At 35.0% G+C, this 23,477-nt stretch overlaps 1 protein-coding gene across 23 annotated transcripts in view; it reads left to right on the top strand.

Annotated features, from left to right (window-relative positions):
* Positions 1 to 23,477, top strand: part of LOC128190891 (golgin subfamily B member 1-like) — a 49,684-nt gene that overhangs the window by 19,955 nt on the left and 6,252 nt on the right. For 14 of the 23 annotated variants that reach the window (XM_052863121.1, XM_052863116.1, XM_052863117.1 and 11 more), the window contains 34 exons: positions 1,812 to 1,895; positions 2,361 to 2,519; positions 3,144 to 3,206; positions 3,937 to 4,020; positions 4,804 to 4,887; positions 5,957 to 6,031; positions 6,880 to 6,903; positions 7,478 to 7,624; positions 7,962 to 8,204; positions 8,372 to 8,518; positions 8,655 to 8,813; positions 8,934 to 9,017; positions 9,134 to 9,196; positions 9,282 to 9,449; positions 9,574 to 9,657; positions 11,871 to 12,050; positions 12,203 to 12,286; positions 12,573 to 12,740; positions 12,866 to 12,949; positions 13,044 to 13,148; positions 13,243 to 13,305; positions 14,386 to 14,397; positions 15,023 to 15,265; positions 15,496 to 15,957; positions 16,083 to 16,166; positions 16,254 to 16,421; positions 16,691 to 16,933; positions 19,901 to 19,984; positions 20,189 to 20,272; positions 21,414 to 21,749; positions 22,123 to 22,290; positions 22,553 to 22,720; positions 23,004 to 23,087; positions 23,201 to 23,368. In XM_052863121.1, the coding sequence (XP_052719081.1) occupies positions 1,812 to 1,895; positions 2,361 to 2,519; positions 3,144 to 3,206; positions 3,937 to 4,020; positions 4,804 to 4,887; positions 5,957 to 6,031; positions 6,880 to 6,903; positions 7,478 to 7,624; positions 7,962 to 8,204; positions 8,372 to 8,518; positions 8,655 to 8,813; positions 8,934 to 9,017; positions 9,134 to 9,196; positions 9,282 to 9,449; positions 9,574 to 9,657; positions 11,871 to 12,050; positions 12,203 to 12,286; positions 12,573 to 12,740; positions 12,866 to 12,949; positions 13,044 to 13,148; positions 13,243 to 13,305; positions 14,386 to 14,397; positions 15,023 to 15,265; positions 15,496 to 15,957; positions 16,083 to 16,166; positions 16,254 to 16,421; positions 16,691 to 16,933; positions 19,901 to 19,984; positions 20,189 to 20,272; positions 21,414 to 21,749; positions 22,123 to 22,290; positions 22,553 to 22,720; positions 23,004 to 23,087; positions 23,201 to 23,368 (4,656 nt within the window). Of the gene's footprint in view, positions 1 to 1,407; positions 1,718 to 1,811; positions 1,896 to 2,360; positions 2,520 to 3,143; positions 3,207 to 3,936; positions 4,021 to 4,803; positions 4,888 to 5,956; positions 6,032 to 6,879; positions 6,904 to 7,477; positions 7,625 to 7,961; positions 8,205 to 8,371; positions 8,519 to 8,654; positions 8,814 to 8,933; positions 9,018 to 9,133; positions 9,197 to 9,281; positions 9,450 to 9,573; positions 9,658 to 11,870; positions 12,051 to 12,202; positions 12,287 to 12,572; positions 12,741 to 12,865; positions 12,950 to 13,043; positions 13,149 to 13,242; positions 13,306 to 14,385; positions 14,398 to 15,022; positions 15,266 to 15,495; positions 15,958 to 16,082; positions 16,167 to 16,253; positions 16,422 to 16,690; positions 16,934 to 19,900; positions 19,985 to 20,188; positions 20,273 to 21,413; positions 21,750 to 22,122; positions 22,291 to 22,552; positions 22,721 to 23,003; positions 23,088 to 23,200; positions 23,369 to 23,477 lie in introns of those variants that run through there. The other 9 variants (XM_052863130.1, XM_052863112.1, XM_052863114.1 and 6 more) reach the window with 9 other exon arrangements.

The raw sequence follows: 23,477 nt of genomic DNA, 5'->3' as shown, positions 1-23,477 counted from the left end.
ATGAAGCCAAGGTGCTTATTGCTGACTATTTAGTGTCAGTACTTGCACTTTTTTAGACATATATTTACAAAATAGAATAAATGTCCCTGTAGATTTTGAAGTTGTGCAATGCATGATAGATATGCTCAATGCTTTATTGTGAATTCAGTGGAATTTGCAGAACTTGGGAAGCACTTTTACACTTTGCATGATCAGCTTTTAGAGTTGTTACACAATATGAGACAATTTTATATTAAAACAAAAAAACAAGGATTGGTCAATGTTGTGTGCCGATAGTGACCTTTCAAATATAGAAATGGAAATTGAAGCTATAGATGTGTCTCATTCTCAACTATACTTTGGTAGGTAATTCAGAAGTTGTGGAAACCATGCCCAAACTTGTACCTATGGATAAAATCTCATTGCTGGTGCCAGTACACACAACACCAATTTAAATCATTAAATAACAACCTGTAGCAACAATGTTTTCTATAGCATTCAGCTGTTATCAATAAGTACCCTCAAACAATGGGGTAATTAAACAGCCTGATTAACAAATTGATTTGTGGGGAAAAAAATTAACTTTGGACTGTCAACAGAAAATATGCACAAAAATGATTGGGCATTATTGTTAAAGCCACCTTTGAAAAGATATTTGTCAGCCTTTCTTCAACTTTATTTTGGTTAAACTGGGTGCTATTTTGGGAATTATTTTTATTTTTAATTGTGCCAAAAATAACTAGAAAATGCAAAGAACTGGATTTGAAAAAAAAAATGTTTAAATTGCATAATAACAATAATTTGAGTTACTCTTTCAAAAGTTAAATTGAAAAGGTAAATCAATTTTTTTTTAAAAGATTGCCTTATGTTAGGACACAGCAAAAGGCTACAATGTTCTGAAAAAAATATAATTTTGTGTTAAAAAAATTAAAAGGTTCCCTAATTTTTCACTATTCATTTTGTATTCTCCAAACTTGTTTTAACTTATGCAGTGTTAGGCAATATGACCTATTAACAACACAAAGAACCCAAATGCTATCCCTTGTGATGTTTTTTACGTCTGATTGTCCCAGACCATATTTGAATTTTGTGGACAGGTAAATCCTGATCAATATTGATCTGTGGAGTTTTAAATATTATCTAGGACTCGTTTGTGTGCAGTTGATAGATGAACTGGTGTGTGCGAAATCCAAGCTAGAAAAGAATGTTGATTCAAGAACCCGTTTTAGGGTTTTCTCTCTTGTGTGAATGTGAATTTCAACATGTTGCAAAAACATGAGGACAAAACTGTGGAAGTTTTGTTTAATAACTGATATAATGAATGCTAACACATTATGTTTGGAATATTGATCTTGGATAGTGATCTCAAAAGGAGTTGCTGGCTTGGCTCTCATTTCTGTCACTGTCTCAGTGAACAGCATTGATATACAATACTGGGACTAGCTCCAAGGGAAAAAAAACTTAATCTAAAATTGATAGGATACTCACTATCAGAGTTGGCTTATATTTGCTGAAATGCAAGTGTTACACTGGGTTTGCAGAAGTCGATTGATGTGTGACTGAAAGTGACATGGAATTAGAATGGAAGTAGTTAACGTTTTAATTGTATTGAGCAGTACCGACATACTCTTGATTTGTCATATGGGTGACTGATTAAAAGAATCATGGCAAAAGAGTCATCTTTAAAAACTTGATAAATATGGCCTCAGAATCTCTGTTTGACAAATCTTTATTCTGGGTATGTGTTTTTTGTCTTCTGCAGATAAGATAATTTTCCCACATCCTTTTTAACTTTGACGTCTAGTTTTATAGAAAAGTGGAATTTGTTTCAGGTCAATCATTATGAGAGACGAATTCGAACTCTAGAAAATGAAATCCATGAATCCAAAGATCAAAGAAGGAAGGCTTTAGAAGAGGTAAACTATGTGATAAGATGATGATGGCCATGTATTTTGATTAAAGCATTGCTTATGAAAAATGTAACTATGCTCCAATAGTATACAGCAATATATGTTAAAATGTAAACAGTGGAGGGAAAAAAGCTAATGTGTAATGACAATTTAATTTGTAATAAGAACATTGACATTGTGGTTATTTATCCCTGAGAATGCTGCAGATTCCTTATTTCACGTGGGTACTTAAATCCACATTCTAACTTTTTACATCAAATTGCAAGAATATTAAATCGTTAATGCTGAATCTTTATCTTAATTCATTATAGTTTACATGCATTCAAAAAATAAAAGTGAGAATTAGAAATCCGCAAGATGATTATAAGCGCATATTAATTCCTCACTTTTAAAAAAGAATTTACAGTATGCAGCGTGAAAGAAGACAATTGTTGTAGCGTGATTGTTGATGATATTGTGGTGTGATTGTAGATGGGCATCCTACAGGAGAGAATCCGGGAGAGTCAGCTGTCCACCAAAGATCACCACGAGGTCCTCAAGTCCGAGTTAGCTCGCCGAGACGACACGATCCAGAAACTAAGGCGAGATGTACTTCAACTCCAGGAGAAACGAGATGCTGCAGTCAGTGAGGTAATATATCTCAGTGAGATGTTTGAGATAGAGATGTCTAGTTTTAGAAATGCAGTGATAGAAAGCAAGTATCAGTGTCTGAATAATATTTACCTGGTAATGCTTATTTTTAAAAAGCTTAAGTTTAAAAATTTTATTTTCTAAAAGTTTTTATTTGGAGTAAGTAGTAATTTACCCTTTTATGTAATATTATACTTGCACACATGAATGAAGAAAAGGATAGAGAGTAGTTTGCTACATAAACATGAATTGCACGATATTCTTAGTCTGTTTAGAAACAATTTCATCTATCAAGGTGCATCATACAGTACTTTGATATTTAGTGAATGACCTTTCTATCTGTTTTTGTTTCTCTGAATTGATTTATCATTTGAAAAAAAAAAGCCATTGAACCCTTTTTGGGATTCAGGGGTTGGAGGTTTTTTTTTTTGGATTTTAGTGGTTTAAGATGAAAAAGAATCTTTGATGTCTAAAATTCTTGTGCTTTGAATCGGGCATCATGTTCTTCTCTCCGGAAAAGCACTTTAGAACATGATATAACAGTTATTTACACCATCTCTCAACCCATCAGCCATTTATCTAGAGTTGTCTGTATGTGTATTGTCTGTTTGTCTGCCTGTGTAGCTGGACCAACAAGCTCGTATTGTCAATCAAGTGAAGGACCAGAAGAAGCACCTGGAGGATGAGGTAACTTGGGTGGTCCCTGCTTCCTGTGTACCTGTATATACCTGTGTATATCCACTAACATTTTCACCGCTGTGTCTCCCTTACCTGTGTGTTCCAACTCTTTCTCTTTGTGTTTATCCATTTACAGGTGCCCCTCACTCCTAACATATTGCATCTGTACCAAACATTGTGCATCTAACACTGATTTTTGCTTTGTTTTTATTTTACAGAGTGAGTAGACTAGATTTTTGATTGTCAGCATGGCTAGATGTAATTGTTGTGTTGTATTGAATTACCTCTTCTGAAATTGAATGATTGAAAATAAATAACATCTTTTGAAAATTTAGTACCAATTTTTATTTTCTTTGATATTTGTCAGTCATTTTTCAATGTTCATAATTTGGTTATGATTTAAAAGTTAACCATTCATTCTAAACAATTTATGTTTTACAATACATTTTGTATGTAATTCACTTTTGTTAATTTTCCTGATGTGGCTTTTCTCTGATTAACCTGGAGCTAAAAATTTACTCTAATCTGTTAATAATAATTACATGTGATAATACTTTATTGTGTACTTTCATTATACATGTTCCATGTACTATACTGAAATCATTTACAGGAAATAACGAATATAGTCATATCAAGTAGTCAACCCAGACATATATATAAATTTTAAAATTCTGATTTTTTTCTATAAATTTTTTCCTTGTGGTTAGAATGAAGAATTTTTTCTGCGTTATAATTTCAGATTCATAGACTAGAAGCCAAGAACAAAACCTTTGAAGATGAACTGATATCTTGTAAGAAAGCATACGATGAAGCCAAAATGGATGTAAGTACCTAACAGGTTTTTGTATTGAGCAATATTCATCCCAGAAGTATTATTTACATGCTGTTCATAGACCAACTTTGAATAACAAAGTTCGGAGGGCAACGTTCCATTAATGACTTTTATAATCACATTTGTTATGTGATGACTTTCATGTACCATATGACAGCATTGTAAACATTAGGTATTTGTGATGTTACCTGCCTCTTGGTAGGTCTATTACATTGACAAGGATCTACACTCAGTTCTGTATAATAACTGTTATTATCACATAAAAAGAGTGAACCAATATTTTTATCACATGATATCTCATTTTCATGATGCAATATTTCCATTATTACAAACTCCTGCATTTTACTGACCAAACCTGATATCTAAGACATTTATACCTTCCCCTGGCTATTCCAATGTATCTTTTGACAGCTTTACTCTTTTGAAAAATAACTTTCGAACAATATTGTTTGAAACTGTACTCAGATTTTTAACAAATACAGTGTATGTTATTTTTTATTTCTTTTATATATATTCAGCCACGCTTTTTAATTTTTATTACATTTTGAAGAGAAAAAAATGAATACATGTCTTTGACTAGTTCTTCAGTACAGGTAGAAATAACATAATTTTCACTCAAAGGACTAAATTGTAGCTCTGCAGCACCTAATTAAGTTGTACATGACCACGGCCTTACAATCCACAGGGACCATAACTAGAGCTGCTAAGTCAAAATTCTTTAATATATATAGCTCTAACCTTCTTCATCTGTTGAAATCTATTGAATCCATGCAGGCTAACTCAACTGTCTCCAAGATGACACGAATGGAGGGAGAAATGCAATCTTTGCGTTCTCAACATGCTGATTCTTTGGCACAGGTAGAAAGCGGCTAAACGCCCCACCATCTAGTGATATGCACACGCTTAGCTTTTTTAATCCTAGCTTTTTGATTTATTTGCCAAATATTGTATATATTTGTTTGTGTACTGATTTGGAGTTTTCATTTTTTTTATTTTAACCATTTAATCAGCAGAAGGCATTGTGCATTATATATTCCTCACTGTCATTAATATCAATGGTGTTTTGTTACGTAGACGTCTGGTGTTTGAATCTTATATTTTGTGTTGGTCTTTGTTACATTTTTGTTACATTTGTAGAGATAGTTATTATTCAGGTTCACAAAGTGGTAGTAGAACTGTGGAATCACCCATTGTTTATTGAAGCATGGATTTTATTTATTTATTTTTTTAGAATTAATGGGTTGTGATTTTTAGATTCCTTGTTCATTTTCAGCCATTTCATCATTACTTAACCTTAGTAAATGTTTAAGTTACTAAAATGAGATCATGAATGATCCCATTTTATCAAATTTCAGTTCTTTAAAAAAAAATTTTACTGCATCAATTCATTGCATGTTCTGTGGCTTAATGTTGTGTACCTATAAGCAGAAACTTGCATGTTGACATTTTACTACTGTTTTTGTCCATATACTAGCAAAATGTAAAAGCTTTTTAAGTCATAGAATTAAGAATTGTTATGCTCAAAACATCTTTTCTTTATTGAGTAAATACATAAATTTCTTTTCATTATGTAGAATATTCTTATCTAGTAAAATGACTGTACCCTCCCTTAGCACAAATGTTAACTCCCTTTTATTCACCTAATTTGATTTTGGTTTCCTTGGTTTTCAAATAGTAGTTTTAAGATTTATTGGGTATTGTTATAATTTTAAGCCAGTTAAACTGATAAAGTTACATATTAAGCTAAAACAATTAATCACTATGATAGCTTCATCTCTGCCTTTTACCTAGTCCATTTGTCCTTAGACCTTATTAAAAAAAATAATCCTTCTTTTCAACATTTTATGACTAGATACAAATATTGTGATGGTACCTTAGTTGTATGTACATGTATAGTGTAACAGAATTTTATTGATGTGTCTTGCAGATTCAGAAATTAACCAACAGCCTTCAGAAACTGCAGATTTCATCTAAAGACACCAGAGACTGCCTAACATCTGAGGTAAATACATATACAGTTTCTTTTTTTTTTCAGGAGTTGCAACCCTTTATTTGATTGTTGTCTCTCATTCACTTAATCTTTTTCAGTAGGCTGAATATTTCATGTTGTGTACTCATTTATTAAATAATTCTTTAAAAGGGTTGTTAAAAAGTACAATATTGTCAACTTTCATTCTGTGTTTTGGACTCAGTTCACTCAGAGACATAAATAACAGAGATTGGCAATTGATCGAAATCTCGCGAAATCCCGCGGTCCCTATTGTAAAGTGTTCCCAGTTTAAATAAGTATATCTTTCTAATAAAGAATTATATCGAAATATTAACAGCCAAAACCTATTACCAAAATATTCGAAATATTATATTTTCATGAGTTTATGTCATATAAACAATATTAACAGAGGAGTTTTAGGAGGCTGTTGGCTACCCGTCGTCCAAGATTTCACCGATGTTTTACAGCTGGCCAATATATTTTCTATATTTTAATCTTATTTTTCAATTTTTTGTTTCAAAAATGTCTAAAACCTATGCACACTTTTCATTAAAACAATAAACTTTTGGTTACTCTCAGTTTACTAAAATGTAGTTCTCAAGTAAGGTTGGTCCCATGCCATTTTTCAACAACAAAACATGCTAATGGTGGAGTTGCCAATCTCTGTTATTTATGTCTCTGGTTCACTGTAGTTGTAATAAAATAAATGCACATAAAACAGGAAGATCTTAACAAGCACTTGTTATTTAATGTTCAGCTATCACGGTCACTAATTTTGATTTTCAATGTAAGATAGATAACCTTGTTGTAGTAGTAGCACTTATCGGTGTGTTTTAATTTCTCTGTGTTTGTGGTTGAAGATGTTTGACTACAGTAGACCTGGTGTAAGTTTATGCACATTTTATTTCACTGTATACTATGTATTCTTTGACTATATTGCATGCCTTTTATCATTTATACACCTGTAAAGCTATTGTTACAATTGATATGTATATAAAGAAATAGAAAATGAATTCTAGTCATATTGTGATAATGTAGTTTGAATACAAATTTTTCTTCTTTCAAAATAGATAGTTGAGCTCTTCAGCACTTAAATTGAGATTCAGTGAAATAGTAAATGCACATGCTACTGTAGAAATTTAGGAACCAGACTGAAAAAAAAAAATGATTTTATTTATCTTAACAGCTCCTTCTAATGCAATTTGGTTCAAAAATAATCTTCCTGATATGCATATATTGTTTAAGATGTAAAACTGTGCATTGAAGTGCATTTTATCTAACAAAAAATTTGTACATGTACTTATAATCTGAATGCATTGAATGTGATGTTATCTTTTATAGTCTGATCATATCCTCTGAAGATCTAAACAAGCTAATACCTACCTCACTAACATTAAACTTTCTATAAACCAAAATTTTAATTTGTATGAATTACATGTATTTTGATTGGTCACTCAGGTTGCAGAAAGGCATGACAACATTGTAAAACTAAGAAATGAAAACCGTGACATCGAGGAAAAACTGAGGGAGGCGTTGGCATCTGCCTCACACAGGGGAGAAGTCATTAAGCAGCTGAGAGATGAGATTAAACAGTATCAGGGAAAAGTGAGATTTTTTTTTTACATGTAATTGATAAAGAGAGTGTGAATTCAAAGTGTGCTAAAAGAGTACTTACTAGAAAATACAAGTTATATAGGCTTTGAATGCATGCTCTCAAGCAAGTAGCATTAATATGATTAATTTAAAACATATTTTATTTAATATAAAAATATGTAGCAGAACAATTCTGTTTTATTAGTATTAGTATTAGAAATCTCCTTTTGAGTTTATGTGAAATATTAAATCATATTGGAAGGAAAACAACAACAATTACCTAGAACATGTCCATAAATTGCAAAAAATTTCCTGGAAAGTTTTGATCACACAACTGTTTACCTGACAGGTACAAGAGTCTCAGAGAAAGATTGACTCCATGGACCAGGAGCTGCAGCAGTGTAATAGTCGGTACACGGCCCAGGCGCGCGAGGTGGACCGCCTCCAGACGGTGATACAGGAGCGAGACCTGACCTCTAGCCAGCAGGAGACCATGCTCAAGTCAGACATTGCCGAGAGGGAGGAGGACCTCCACAGGTTCAAGGCAGAAATCTCTGTGCTACATGAAAAGCTCGCTCAGAACGGAAACCAGGTACAGAAGTTGCATTACATCTGTATTGCAGATAAAATGGTCATGCATTTGATAATAGTAGTGATTACCAGGTGTATGATAAGAAAATATCAGTTGCTTGAGTTATAAAATGATTTCAATAATATTTTGATAATAGTCTTTTACAAAATGAAGATGTTACTTTTTAGTTGATCAACCGAGATGATCAGATAGCCAGATTAAACAAGGATATAGCAGATCTACAGGAGCAATTGTCTCGCAAAGACTCCTCACTCAAAAACCTCGACCATGAACTCAGAAATGCTCAGGAAGATAGAAGGAATGTTGAGGATTCGGTACGTCTTGACATGAATCAAGTTTTGAAAACACAAAAAATTTGAAATGAAAGTTTTGTTTTTTTGTTGTATAAGGCACTTTGTTTTATGTTATTTTGTGTGTCTGTATCACTAAAACTGTTCACTTGAATTTCAGCTTTCGCGTCGCGAGATAAGCATTCAGCAGTATGATGTAGATCTAGCTCAGGTCAAACAGCAGTACAGAGAGGCAGTGGAGGAAAATGGTCGCCTCGAGGCACGTATCCAGGCCTTCGCCATCAATGCTCAGAGTGAACAGGATGTGCTCAGCTCAGAGGTAAAGAAGGCTTTGGATCCTTGTTTCTTTAGTCAAGCAATTTTCCCATTGTATGGAGAAATACTTTGGTGTTGGCTTTTGCTTTTGAATTATTGTTAACATATGACTCTGAATTGACAGGTGAAGAGGAGAGAAGATGTGATCAAGAGGTTGAAGATGGAGCATGTCAACATGCAAGAAGCCAACAGCCGCTTTGAGGAAAAGGTGAGAGCTGTTTGATTTTATCTTATTTGTTTCAAAGTATTCAAGATTAAAATTGTTTTGCTGTTTTTTTACTGTATTTTTCGACAAATTGAATGTGATGCGTGCTTTGTCTTTAGATAAATCAAATGGAGAGGGAACTAGATCAGATGAAGATGCACTTGAGAACCAGTCAATCAGAGGTATGGTTTATATAATTACTCTCTCTCTCTCTCTCTCTCTCTCTCTCTCTTCATATGTAACATTTTTCTATTATATGTTTTACAGCTGGACACCAAGCGTGGAATTATCACCAATCTAGAACATAATTTGGAGGAATCCAAGAAGCGAGGAGCACACCAACTGGATGAGATCAACCGTCTGGAGGACCAGGTCAGGGAGCTAAATATAGAACTGACCTCTGTTCAGTCCCAGGTGGAGAAACTACAGCACTCTGTAAGTGGTCCAGTCCATTTGTTGATTTATTAAATTGTTTTTCTGAAGTACTAAGCATTGATAAGTTTGAGATCTGTACATTTGACTTTGGATTCATTTGTTATGTGAATATCAATATCTGTAGGCTCACACTAAGGATGAGTTGATACACAACCTGAAGAAGGATGTTGAGGGTCTGCAGAAACAACAGAAGGACACAGTGAGCAAGGTATATCATTATATTCAGACTGCTTATGATTGTCATCAGTGTTATCAGACTGTCTTTTATTATATCATAGTACATTTGATCATACCAATGAAAGCTAAATCATAAAAAAATATTTGACATTGCTCAACTGACTCATACAGACCCTGAAACGTACTACTACACCAAAAAAGCGTGCGACTTTCGTGCGAGAAACGTTTCGTGTAAACCATGTAGCGTTTCGTGTAAACCGTTTAGCGTTTCGTGTGAATCGTGAAGCGTTTCGTGTAAACCGTTTAGCGTTTCGGGCAAAGCGTGCAGCGTTTCGGGCAAAGCTTGTAAATCGTTTCGGGCAAAGCGTGCGAGAACGGTGTGAAACGTTCATCAGATTTCATTCGGAACTCTCTGAAAATTTAATTGTTTTAAAATAGCGCTCGTGTTAAACATTACTTTAAACTGATTGGCAAAACTCCTTTGAGATATTCTCATGAAAAAAGTTTATAAGAAATGATATACTTACCTTTTTACAAAATTGAAATAATTTTTAACAAACAAAAGAAAAGTACGCGTATTGAAAGAAGACTAGTTACTGAAACTATTCGGCTGTGTACAACCAGTGCACATAACCTCGGACAACGGGTAAGACCTGCACCTGGCTGAACCTGTCAATCAAACTCTGTGTATTCGTTTTCATTGGATGGTCACGCGTCTCTTTTTTTTGTCAATAGCCAATAGAAATTTAATGACTTCAAGGTAGTCGGAATCAGTATTTGTTGATGCACACAATGTCAATGATCGATTATTTACATGTAACATTAATTTGAACAAAATTAAATGTAAACATAGAAAGAAAATATACCGTTCATTTCTATGAAATGCGGGAAGTAAATTCTTTTGAATCCCGATTAAAAATATTTCTACAAGTTATTATTTTAATTATTTAAACACTGATAACGGAAAACAACAAGTAATTAACACACTGAAATTTTCCTAAAATGTACACATGCAATTAATTATTATGGGAATCTATATGCATGGTACTTAATTCAAATAGATTATGATAGATATATTCTACGCCGTTATGCGGGGTGCCGGTAATGTAAACGAATATTACGACAAAAATCTAAATCATTTTTTATTTTTTGTTCTTTTCGAAATCCGAAATAGAAATGACAACTTTCTTTATTTTTTAATCTATTGATTTTTCTCTGTGATATTATTTACGGAACATTTATTTACGCGAATGATTCGACATAAAAAAAATAAGTCGGTTGTTGTATAGCATTTTTCTAACTTATGTGACTAATTAGATTTTACATAACTTTCAAAATTATCAATGTAAATAATAACAGGTTTATTTACAGTAAGTATTTTTACATCGTATTCTCTGAAACCAATAAAAATATTAATGTGAGAAGAAAAAACAAATCCCGCCGAATACTGGAAAACCAAATTATCAATTTAAATAATCACAGGTTTATTTACAGTTAGTATTTTTACATTGTATTCTCTGAAACCAATAAAAATATTAATGTGAGAAGAAAAAACAAATCCCGTTGAATACTGAAAAAACCGATATCAGTTTGTAATCATACGGATTTTATTTTTGGTATTGAATATTGTGTTACGGTAACTTTTTTCTCTGAAATATTTATTATTTACGGTACTAATAAGAATCATCGATATTTCTTTTGAGCAATAAATATATTTATAGAAGTAATATTTTTGGCTAATTCTGTGAATAAATAATTTTTTGCTTTAAATATAAGTACCAAATTAATTAAATCAATCAATTCAATACCTATGTACATATATGTTTCTAATATCAGTATTTCTATTATTTCGTGTTTTCTTAAAATTAATTCTTACTAACAGAGTCAGGGTAAAAATCCGAGAGGACCCGAATCGATCAGGATAAAAGCGTGTCAAAAGCGTGTGAAAAGCGAGCAAATCGTTTCGTGCGAGAATCGTTTCGTGTAAACCGTTCAGCGTTTCGTGTAAATCGTTTAGCGTTTCGGGCAAAGCGTGCAGCGTTTCGTGTAAACCGTTCAGCGTTTCGTGTGAACCGTTTAGCGAGCGTGTAGCGAGCGTGCAGCGAGCGTGTGGTGTAGTAGTACGTTTCAGGGTCTGTAGATTGCAATCTTTGGAAAGTGTCAAAAAACAATGATGAATTTCAAGTTATTGTTACATTTTCTTGAACAAAACATATTTTCACTGACCATTGCTATGAATTACAGGTTGTTGTCCGAGATGACACTATCCAGAAACTAAACAATGAGATCGGCAAGCTGAAGGCCAAGCATCAAGAGAAACTGGGAGAGGTGCAGAAACAAGGGGAGACCATTAGAAAGTTACAGGAGGCACTGACAAAGAGTCACATTGAACTGGACGCCTCTCGCAAAACTACTGATGAAGAGGTGGGTGATGTGATCACTTTTCTCCTACACACATAATGAATCTTCCATCTTTCTATGATATTTTCATGTAATAAATTTGATGCAGAAAGGTAAGATGCTTGCTCTTTTGGAAAGTGTACAATGTTTTATAACCATGGAGTGTTTGTTTACAGGTGAGAAAGAGAGATGAATCCATCAAACAGCTACAGGAGGACTTGATGGAGTCTCAGGCCCAGTACAGTGCTTGCTATAATGAGGTAAGTTTTTAATCATTATTAAGTACCGTACATGTCCAGTTACTGTAAATTCTAATTTGTGAGCAAGAAAAAATTTTGACAACATTCTTAACTAAATATTTCTTTCCATGAACCAGTTCCTTACTGTCTCTTCTATTGTAAAAAGAAAGTTCTGTCATAAGCTTAAGATTTTATACTCAAGCCCCCTGGTATTTACTCCTGTTGTACATGGTGACTCTTTATTTGTATGTTATACACAAGCCCCCAGTATTTGGTCTTTTTGAGATGTGTGACCTTGTGATTGCAGCTGCTGAAGGCGGAGGATGACATCCAGTGTCTGAAGAATGACAACAGCCACATGAACCAGGCGAGCCAGGCAAGCTCACAGGAGATCGGCCAGCTCCAGGACCAGCTCCACCAGATCGAGCTCGAGCTCACCATCTCTCAAGAGAAGCACAGGACCTGCCAGAAAGAGGTCAGACCCACAGATAGATTCCTAGATAAACATGAACCAAATGAAAGCCTCCATATCCACGATTGTGGCATTGTTAATGTAAAAATTGTTCAGAATTAAATATTAATACATGACTTTTTTAACAGGTTGCTAACAGAGACCAGGTGATATTGAAGCTTCAAACAGACCTAGATACCACTCAGGAGAAATACACAGGATGTGTGGAGGAGGTAATTACCCAGAATACCTGAAATCTCCAAAGTCTTATACTATACAAAATACTTGGTAATTGTGAATTTGAATTGATTTTGATTTGATTTGTAGCTGAATATAAGAGAGGACGAGGTCATAAGGTTAAATAACAAGGTCAAACAGCTGCAGCAGGAGATTCGTGACCTGAACTCACAGATTGAAGGGGACTCCCAAAAGGTATGGTGTCCAAATTGTGTGAGACAGTTTTTTAATTGGTTCAAAATCAGGCAGTCAACTTGTTATAATGAAAGTACATTTAATCCAATTTCAGATTAATGAGGATGAGAAAACTATTCAGAAACTTCAACATGACCAGGAGATATCCCTTCAAGAGGTAAGTTTTCCAATGATTGAAATAACTTTAAATGAACAAGCACAATTTTTTTTATAGATGTGCGGAATTATCTCGGCTGCTTTTTGTGTGGCTTAAGAGACCTGAAAGTAGACTTTAGAACACACTGAAATGACCAAGTCTCTATGATGTCAAATTTATTGTGACCCAAATATTCAACAACTGTTCTTTCTCTTTGTTCAGCAAGTTGAAGCATCAGTGTTTCATCCTTGATTGTGTACAAAAGAATATATTAGGAGACAGACATTTTTTAGATTTTTTGGGGTGGTGGGTGGGCTAGAGTAATGGTGTGGATCAGTACTGAACAGATTATAGATAGGTTTTTAGTAATTCATATACACAAGGATGGATATTGATGATGTGAAACTTCATCAGTAAAGAGGTAAAGTTCACAGACTTTTTGCATGAACAAAGGATTTGAATGAGATGGTGTTATTTGTTTTTGTTTTTTAGGTTAAGATTATTTCTTTGTGTTGGTGCATCCATGTTTCGGGGCACTGCATGCAAGTCTCCTGTGTTCATTTAAAATATGAAACCCCCAGATTGATTAGAGCATTTCTATTTTTCAAGACTTATTTTCAGAAAAGAGAGTTCCATCTTTATTTAAAAAAAAAACAATGCTAACAAATGGTTATGGGGCTATAATAGACTTGTTTCTGTATAATTATCTGTGGTTGGTTGGGTGTGTTGAAGTTTGAGTGAAGTTGCTTACACAAAGTTCAGAGTGTATGGGAAGTGTACATGTATAACAAGGGTAAAGGTAATAATGCTACCTGACATATGTAATAATGAATTTGTCATGTGGTGGGCCTTTTTGTAACCTGACAAGGAATGGACATTGGTGGAAGAATTGATAGAGCCTAATATCTAGGAATTCACAGCCTATGTTGCTACCCAACTCTTTTGGTTGTACATGTAGTCAATAAAATTTTAGATTGTGCACAAATGTCACTGAAATGAGATTGAATATTATCTAGTTAGATCCAGTTGCTTTTACTCAATTTGTTCAGCTTGTTTCACTTAGAATGGCACAATTTAACATCAGTTGTATGATTTATTTAGAGAGATCAGCAGGTATGTTACCATGGTGATTTACTAACAAACAACTATTGTCTGTGTCTGACTAACCAGATTCATATTTTTAAAAAAAGCAAAAAAACTCCAAATTATTTACCCAGATTTACTTTGTGCATTATTTAACAAGAGATTTTATTGTCATGTTCAAAACTTTGTGTACTAAAAGAATGCTTAAAGTTGCATTTATATCCTTGATTAAAATTTTTTTTATTAAAGGACGATATGTGATGTCAGTGATTCTAACAAGCATATCTCCACATCATCTCCTAATTAATGGAGTAATCTACTTGTTGTGTGTACAGTAACAAAGTTCAATGCTCACAGTAGTTTATTTTCTATAGTTATTTAGCAACTAACCAATAAATCTCGGACTCTGGTAAATACTGGTAAAATCTGTAGCTTTGTGCAATCAAGATTGAGCACATTCAAGAAATTATCGTTATTCAGTGCTTTTCATTGCACAGTTTATTTCACAATTACTGGTAAATCAATACACAAAACATTCAGCACCTTTATATTTTAGAAATTTTAAAAGAATATTATAATAAAATATTGTAAGAACTAAACAAAGCTCTTTAAGTATACCCAGATGAATTCTTATTTGCATTGAATTATCTACCAGGTGAAAAATCATTTGCGAACCATCGAGCAATTGAAGACAGACCTGCAGATTTCACGGAGCAACCATGAACAGGAAATCCACCGTCTGCAGTCGGATATAGAGGTCCTGTCCAAGGACTTACAGACGACGAAGGCTGACCTGAGTGACAGCCAGAACACGGTGATGGAGCAGAGGTCCTCCATCGCATGTATGACTGACGAGATAGAGAGAATGGGCAAACAGCAGGACAACAGCACCAGGGAGGTAATGAACACAACTCAACTTGCACTGATCAGTTAAGGGCCAATGCATCCATATTATCAAGTTCTTTCAAAGCTATCATATTTAATATCAAATATGAAGGTTTTTTTTTCCAAAGGTTTTCTAAAAAGTCTTGGTTGATAAGTTATGGCTCCTTTTTTATAAAGTGTTTTTTGTTAATTTTTGGGGGGCAATGTTTGCTGGATTCTTAATGAAGACTGTATTTGTTCTAGATGATGAGGCAGTCTGAGACTCTGGCAGAGCAGGAAAACAAAATCTCGGATCTGAAGCAGCAGGTGATCATTCTCGAAGACCAGGTAGACACGTCTCGCGAGGACGGTCAGCAACTGGAAGCCAATCTCAATACGTACAAACAGAAGTACAGCCAGTCCATGAACGAGATAGGGCAGCTGGAGGAGTCGGTGAAGACATTACAGGAGCGCCTCACCGAGAGTCGTAACAAGGAGCTTGAGAAGGAGCAGAGGATAGAGAGCCTGAAGAACGACTACGAGAACATGGACAGGATGTACAACGAGACCAAACACGAGGTGCAGAAGTGTGAGGACGTGGTGGACCAGCTGACCCAGGAACTCAACGCCTCCCAGGAGGAGCTGTCGCTGTCCCAGAACCGGGTCAGGGAGTGTGAGGAGAACATCAAGAACCTCAAGGACCGCATCAACGACCTCACAGCCGAGGTAAAATCTTCACAGCCACACAGGCTTTAGTGATCAGACTTCTACCATTGTGTCATCAGAAATAGGGTTTCATATTGTACTTTTTAGCATGAGTATGATTCACTGTTTCAATTTCTTCATTGTAGTCTCTATCCAATGATCAGAGAGCCAGAGCCTATGAGAATGAACTCCTGACCTACAAAGGAGAGCACAGCCACACAGACCAGGAGGTAGGAACCAGCTTAACTCAACAAGTTTTATACTTTATACATAATCCAAATTTTAAAAAATAATGACCCTTTCCACTGATTTTGCAGTATTTAGAGAGAGAGGATAAGATCTCTTCTCTGGAGATTGAGGTCGAGGAAGTCCGTAATGAACTGCAGGGCAAGGTCCGTTTGTTAGGGGACTACCAGGACCAGGTTAATGATCTGAAGGTGGAGCTGGCCTCAGTGAGGGAACAGAAGAATAGTGCTATGAAAGAGGTTTGTAGTGCTAAGGAATGATTTGATTTGTGCTTGATAAGAGGGAAAAATTAATGAACAAATTACTTGTTGTATACCATGTTGTAGAAATTCAATGATATGATTATTGTTTATTTGAAATACAAAATTTAGAAGCTAATGGGAATTATTTGTGGAATTTAGTTGTCTCAATTTTTTAAGGTATTCAAGATCTGTTTGGTGCAAGTTTTGTTACCCTTCAGTGCAGATTTTCTTTTATTTTTCCTGACGTTGTTCTACTTTAATTTTAGATTGATCGTCTTGAACAAAGTATTCAGCAGTTACAGCTGAACTTGGCTGGTTCCCATCAACGACACAAGTCTGACACCAGTCGACTCCAGGACCAGCTGGGGACACTGGAAGCCGGTCTCCACCAATCACAGGCCAGGGGAGCGGCCCTGGAACAGGAGCTGTCCCGGCGGGAGGAGCAGGTCAAGTCTAACGAGGCAGAGATCAAGGCATGCAGGGCAGACATTGCGAACAAGGCTGAAGAGGTGGGTCAAAAATCCTGAAAAAAGAGAGAGAGAGAGAGAGAGACAGAACGGTGAGTGAGCAATTTTTACCGTAAACTTGGATTCCGAAAATTGGTTCAAGTTTGAGAGGTTTGTTAGTCACATTATGGTTGGTTTGTTAGTCACAGTTATGGTTGGTCAGTTGTCTGTTTATTGTACTCTTTGATTGTTTGGGTTTTTTTGGTTCTTTCATGGTATAAGTATATTGTTCTTTACATACATAAAGACGATTTAGAACAGTCTTATTTTTCACTCTAAATATTTATCGAAAGTAATAGTGTTTAATTTTACAAGGAGAACAACAATTTGAGTCTTTAGTCAAGTTTACAAAAGATTAGCGAGTAAAATTAAATATTTGGCTATGATGGGGAGATAACTCTTTGACATTTAAATCCTGAACATAAAAAAATTCAAGTTGCTACATGATTCCATTTCCCTCCGTACACCTTGACTCTCAAAACAAGACAAAACATGACATAGGAGAAAGACATATTTCAAAAGTCTATCTTTAAAGACATGTATTGAAGCATTTAAAGTTCCATAAAAACTAAAGTATTGTTTACGAGGTATATTTTTTAAAAGCGATATGGCATAAATGAGCTAGTAAATAATTTTTTGAGGCGTTCATAAATTAGAGGACTCTCTTTGCACATTTATTTTCAGGGATAGAAAATTGTAAATCATTCTGTTGTATTTATCGTTTCTTGTGATCATCTGTGCGAAAGTCAATATTTCATGACAATCAGGATTTTAAAAAAAATAGACTAGCTAAATCACAAATATTTTTCAATGTTGCTTCATACTAGAATATGGAAAATTTAATACTTTTAATGGCAAATATTTTTAACTTATGGTCATTTGCATATTTCGTTGTTTTAAACAAGGATGGGGTGAGAGTTGAAGATTTTTGTCAAAGACACTGTTCCTCTTGTATAAGTCATGCTACTTTTTTAATGTTGATACATGGTATTAAGAAAACAGTTAGGGTGGACAAAAGATTTGTTCCCAATTCCACCCATTATCCCATCTAAGCATTAAAAGTTGGCCAATCAAATGTAAATATTTTGTTTTCCATTACATTGTATTGAAATTCCTGATATGGTACTTTCTTATACATGTATTTGTAATTCAATGTGCTTTACAAAAATCCATTGGCAAAAGGAGGTAGACTTTGAAGTATAGAATTTTAACATGCGCGATCCAAGCATTAAGAGGTGCCAACAAAAGAAGACAGTTTTTAGTGCAGTTGTTAGATCTACAAGAGATAAATGAGGATCTTCCAATTGTACAATGTCCATAAAATTTCATACCTATACAAACTACCTTAGCCTCTACTTTGTTTTAGAGTTGAAAACATTATTTACTAGATCAGATAACAAGAGAATCTATTGAAAACCGTCAGAGCAAGGGTATCACCAAACTGTTTAAATCCTATCGCCCAATTTCCTCGGGTAAATGCAAGGAGACACGGGGGTGAATTCAAATATATACTATCCGAATGCTTGCTCAGTGATTAGATAGACCAGTGAGGTTTTTGTCAGTGTGAAATGATAGCTAATAACCCTCTACAGACAAGACTGTTCAGAAGTAGCAAAATAGGCCCCCTTTTGTACATTCCACTGTGGTGGAAATGAGCATGGATTTTGGTGTGGCCAAAATCGGATTTATCTTAAATTGACAGGGATTACTGTAGCATCTACTCGTCATTTAAAATCAATTTAAATAGATATTTGGCCATTTTTTTCCACACTGGTGAAAGTAGTTCTATAGCAAGAACTTTGAGCACTTTGTTAATTTTTTTTTCTGTGTGATGAAAGGAAAGTGAGAATTGGATTTGTTTATTTTCCTCTAGATAAAAGACATGCTGTTTTGAAGCTGTCGCAAACCCGCATTGTATATTCATGTGTGGATAATGGAACAAACCATTCATTCTGTGTTTTAGGAAATTATTGAAAATCTATTGCTTCTGTATGTTTTTTCTGAGAACAGTATCGGATTGAACCTAGCAATGTTAATTGAACAGTTTGTGAAATTCTCTTTTTGTTGGAACATGATGATTGCATAGAAAAAAAAATCAATGGAAATTTTGGCATGTTAATTTGCAAAATTCTTTAAAGTGTGACATCATGAAATGAAAGAGCAGGTGTTATGATAATATAGCCAGAGGACTCCAGTGGTAATCTGTGTGAAGGTAGAATTTACCTCTCAGGTAGCTGATAATTAGCTTTACTCAGACATAAAGCTCATAAGACAGGGAGATCTGAGGACCCCATCATGTTCTTCTACAGTGGCTTTCATTTAAAGAGCCAAAAATCAGATGCCACTTCATAGCTTGTTTATATAGACTCTGTTGATTGTGAATCCAATTTTTTTCGCCCGACTCAATAGGGAAAGCAAACAGCAAAGGAAGTGAACGGAAAATAAGTATTTAGTTGGAAGAATTGCTACTACCCACTTCATGCCATGTTTTAATAGTGTTCCATTCTTGGTCGTGCAAATGGTCATACATCAATTTTTGTTTCCAATCCGCTATTTGTGCTGAACTGTTCGTTTTTTGTGTGGTCGTTAAGTTCACATTATGGTGGAAATATGTCAGATCTCGGATTTTATTGCACTGCGCATTCACTTTCATAGTGTAATTTGTATGGAGAACAAATTAAGGGTGGATTTGCACATCGTTATTTAAGATTTATGTTTTCCAATTAAATATTAAAGAACTAGATTATTGCACAGAGGAGGGGATTTTAAATTTTGATTAATGTGAAATTGGAAACTAATTGGTGCAGAATGTCAGAATTTGGAAGAGACGGTTGGAAAGAGAAAATGCCGGTAGAAAGTTTGGGAGCGAGTACCTTGGAGAAGAGATATGGGATCAGTTTGAATGAAAGCAATAGTTGGAACTTTGGTTTGGAAATGACAATTAGGGAATATGAAAATTCATTGTTTCAGATTGAAAAGCTGGAGGCCAACATCAAAGACTTGAAGTTGGAGGTGAATCATCTTCAGGGTGCCAAACAGAGAGCAGACAACCAGGTAGGGGAAAAACAAGAACAACCGTCTTATTAGTTTGACCCATATTTGAAAGCTCATTAGGAAAAGATTTGCATTCAAATGAATTGGCATGGCATATTTATCATATTACATGTAATAGATTAAGTGATAAAACAGTTTTTTGGTAATCTAACTGAAATTTAGAAGAAACAAAAATCAATTCACAAATTTTTCTCTCTTTTTTAGCTCTCTGAACTTCAAAATGAGGCTGAGCATTTGAAATCTGATTTGTCAGAAGCACGTTCTCAGTACAAGGACTGTGCACAGGAGGTAAGCAGCTTGTGTGATATTTGAATATAGCTCTTACTATTAGATGAATGGACTAAATGATTGGATGACATATAAAAACAATAGAAATATGTTGAACGTTAAGAAACAGTAACTAAGAACTGTAATATACAGGAAAACCGTTCGTTTTTTAATTTTTAAAAGAATCTTCCAGTCCTCTGAGGGTCCAATTAAAAATGTCATTTTTAACACAAAAATGGAATGTTTATTTTCCGGTAGTAAAATAATTAACACATGTATAGACATTTAACAAAGGGAAAGGGAATGGGATTTAACTCTTAATGGAAAATCTGACTGAAATAAAGGGGTTAATGTTTGATCTTTGTCCGAATGTAACAGTTAGCAGGAAACAGTTTGTAGAATGTGTGAAAATCAATGTTAGATCAAGATACCACAGGAAAAAAAGCTCTTCTTGGCACTGATAATGTTGACAGGTTTGGTCAGCGGAGCTAGTGTGACAGAGATAAACACAAACCTATCTGCCCATCTGATTGACATTTAAATCTATAGAAGGGTGAACAAACACTGACTCAATTCTATCTCAGTGTACACTAGGGGAGCTCAGAGGCCTGGGAAATTTGTAGCCTCACTATGATCGATGGGGAATGATTCCGTTGTCAACTGATCGTTCCGGACGGACGGATCATTTTATGTGGGATCATGGTGTTTAAGTAAATGTTTGACAGTTCCCCAGATAGTGAAATATTTAACTATTCTGAATTGGGTTCATCATGACATTAGAGTATGATTAATGATTACCCATAAATCAATTACCCAGTACCCGGAAATACTTAAGTAAATAAATTAAATTGATGAGAAAGACAATATTTTATTTAGATAAGTCCAAGTACAGTAAATATTGGACATATTCATTAAATGAAAGGACATAAAATATAAAGCTTCATGATTTGGTATTTTATAAGAAATAGTATTAGGAAATGCTTTTATTGCCTAAGTGGTATGCAAATAAAAATTAAGGGACCCTGCCATTTTAGCAGAATTTCAGAAACCATGCAGAAAAAAAAAATTATTGTAAACACAATTAAAATTTTATATGACATTAGATATGTAAATAAATGAAAAATGAACCAGAATTATATGCATTCTGTATGAAATTTGACAGCTTGCCCACCATGAAGAAAAACTGATGTTGATGGAACAAAGCTTGAACACCACACAAGACCAGCTTAGTCAGAGGGTCACGGAGGTCGTCAGGCATGAGCAAATCAACAGGAAGTTACAGGCTGAACTGAAGACACTGAGGGAGAGGAACACGAGCTATGAGGAGGAGATCGCCGAGCAGAAGGGGATCATTGACAAGCTGAGGAAAGACCTGGTGGGTTCCAAGGAGGAGTACCACTCGGCTGTACAGGAGGGGCTGGCCTACAAACAGCGGGCCCACAAAACAGAGGTGGAGCTGAAGGGGGCCAGAGAACAGGAGCAGATGTTGACAGAACAGGTCAGTCGGGGGGTCTAGAAACACATGTATGACAGTAAAACACGGATATAGTGAAGTGCATCATGCGAGTGGTTTGGATTCATTATTAACATGATTTTTCATATCCCATAGAGTTATACATTTTTGATATTAGGGGAATTAGAATGACTTCTTTGTAAGCATGAATATTTTATAAGCTTTTTGCTGTACAGTGTTTTACTGTGCACAGCTGTACTAGGGTATATACAAGTAACCTATTGCAGGGCTTTGAATTTGATTCAGTCTTAATTTAACATTAAATTTTTAAGAGTTTCAAATTGAAATGAAACTATATCAGACTTTTGCTTTTTACTGTAAGATGCACTGATAAAGTGTCTATATCTGATGTGTGTAGGTGGAGCAACAGGACAACATTCTGACCCAGCTCCAACAGGAACTGAAGGCAGAGAGAGACCGGCATACAGACACCGGCCGACACCTACAGAAGGCCAAGAAAGCCAACCACGACCTCCATAACGACATCGAGAACTACCACAAACAAGTGGGCGATCTGGCTACCACTGTAAGTAGTTGTTCACCATGACATGTCAATTTCTGTTTTAGTAAAATCATTCTAAAAGATAAGGAGATTAAATTATAGACACAAATCTAAAAATCAATAAAATTGATCAAAAATGCTTTATTCCACCTTATTTTTGGCTTCCTAAGATTGACTTGATTTTTCATGATTGAGATGTAAGGTTTATTTTCTATGAAGGTTGAAATTGTTAGGCAGGGGAAAGTGTAGATAAAGAAGTGTAAGAGAGTGATGGTTGTAATTACAGATAAAGGAGAAGGATGAGCTGTTGTCAGGGATGCGGGCAGAGCTGGAGTCCCTACAGCAGAGACAGCGGGCCCTCAAGGAGGACCTGGCCGAGAAAGAGGGTCAGCTGAGGGTGGCCAAAATGAATCTCCAGACAGCCCAGAAACAGAGTCAGCACCACGCTCAGGAGGTAACCTCACAAACCCACCCCAACCCCTATCCAGGGTTTACACTGAGTCGCTTGTTTTAGCTTTTGGTGATTTGTCTGGTGTTGGTAAATATCTTATACAACGTCAAGGTGCATGTGACGTTGTGAGACATATTATGATGACGTCATCATAGCAATGTCTCACAACGTCACATGCACCTTGACGTCGTATAAGATATTTACCAACATCTGGTCTACTATTGGTTGTACACTTCATACATTTATAAACAGTATTTTTTACTGCTGTGTATTTTGTGTTTTATAGATAACTAGATATGAAGAGACTCTTGGACAAATGCAGAATGACCTTGACAAATCTCAGGAACAGTTTAGGAAAACACATGCTGAGGTAAAATATGTACCATACCTAAGGTGTTATGTTCTACACTGATCATCCATGAAGTAATTTATATACACAAAAAAGCTTTGAGTAAACTATATTGATTTTTCAATATTCTCTAGTTGTTGGATAATGAGCAGAGGGTTCATGACCTGAAGGTTCAGTTGACCACAGTTCAAGGTCATCATAAGGAATCCATGGATCAGCTGGGAGAGAAATCTCGCCAGGTGGCAGCACTAAAGACCGACCTTGCCAAATCACAGCAGCAGACATCATCTCTCACTGATGAGGTACATTTGTTTAGTATTTTATTGAAATGTTTTAAAAAAGCATGACAAAATCAGAAATTTTTCTTTTTATTTTTTATATTAATTCAATTTAACTTTTTGATTGTGGTTT

The sequence above is a fragment of the Crassostrea angulata genome, chromosome 6 (genome assembly GCF_025612915.1).
Source record: "Crassostrea angulata isolate pt1a10 chromosome 6, ASM2561291v2, whole genome shotgun sequence".
Classification (NCBI taxonomy): domain Eukaryota; kingdom Metazoa; phylum Mollusca; class Bivalvia; order Ostreida; family Ostreidae; genus Magallana; species Magallana angulata.
This window is presented reverse-complemented; position numbering and strand designations above follow the sequence as displayed.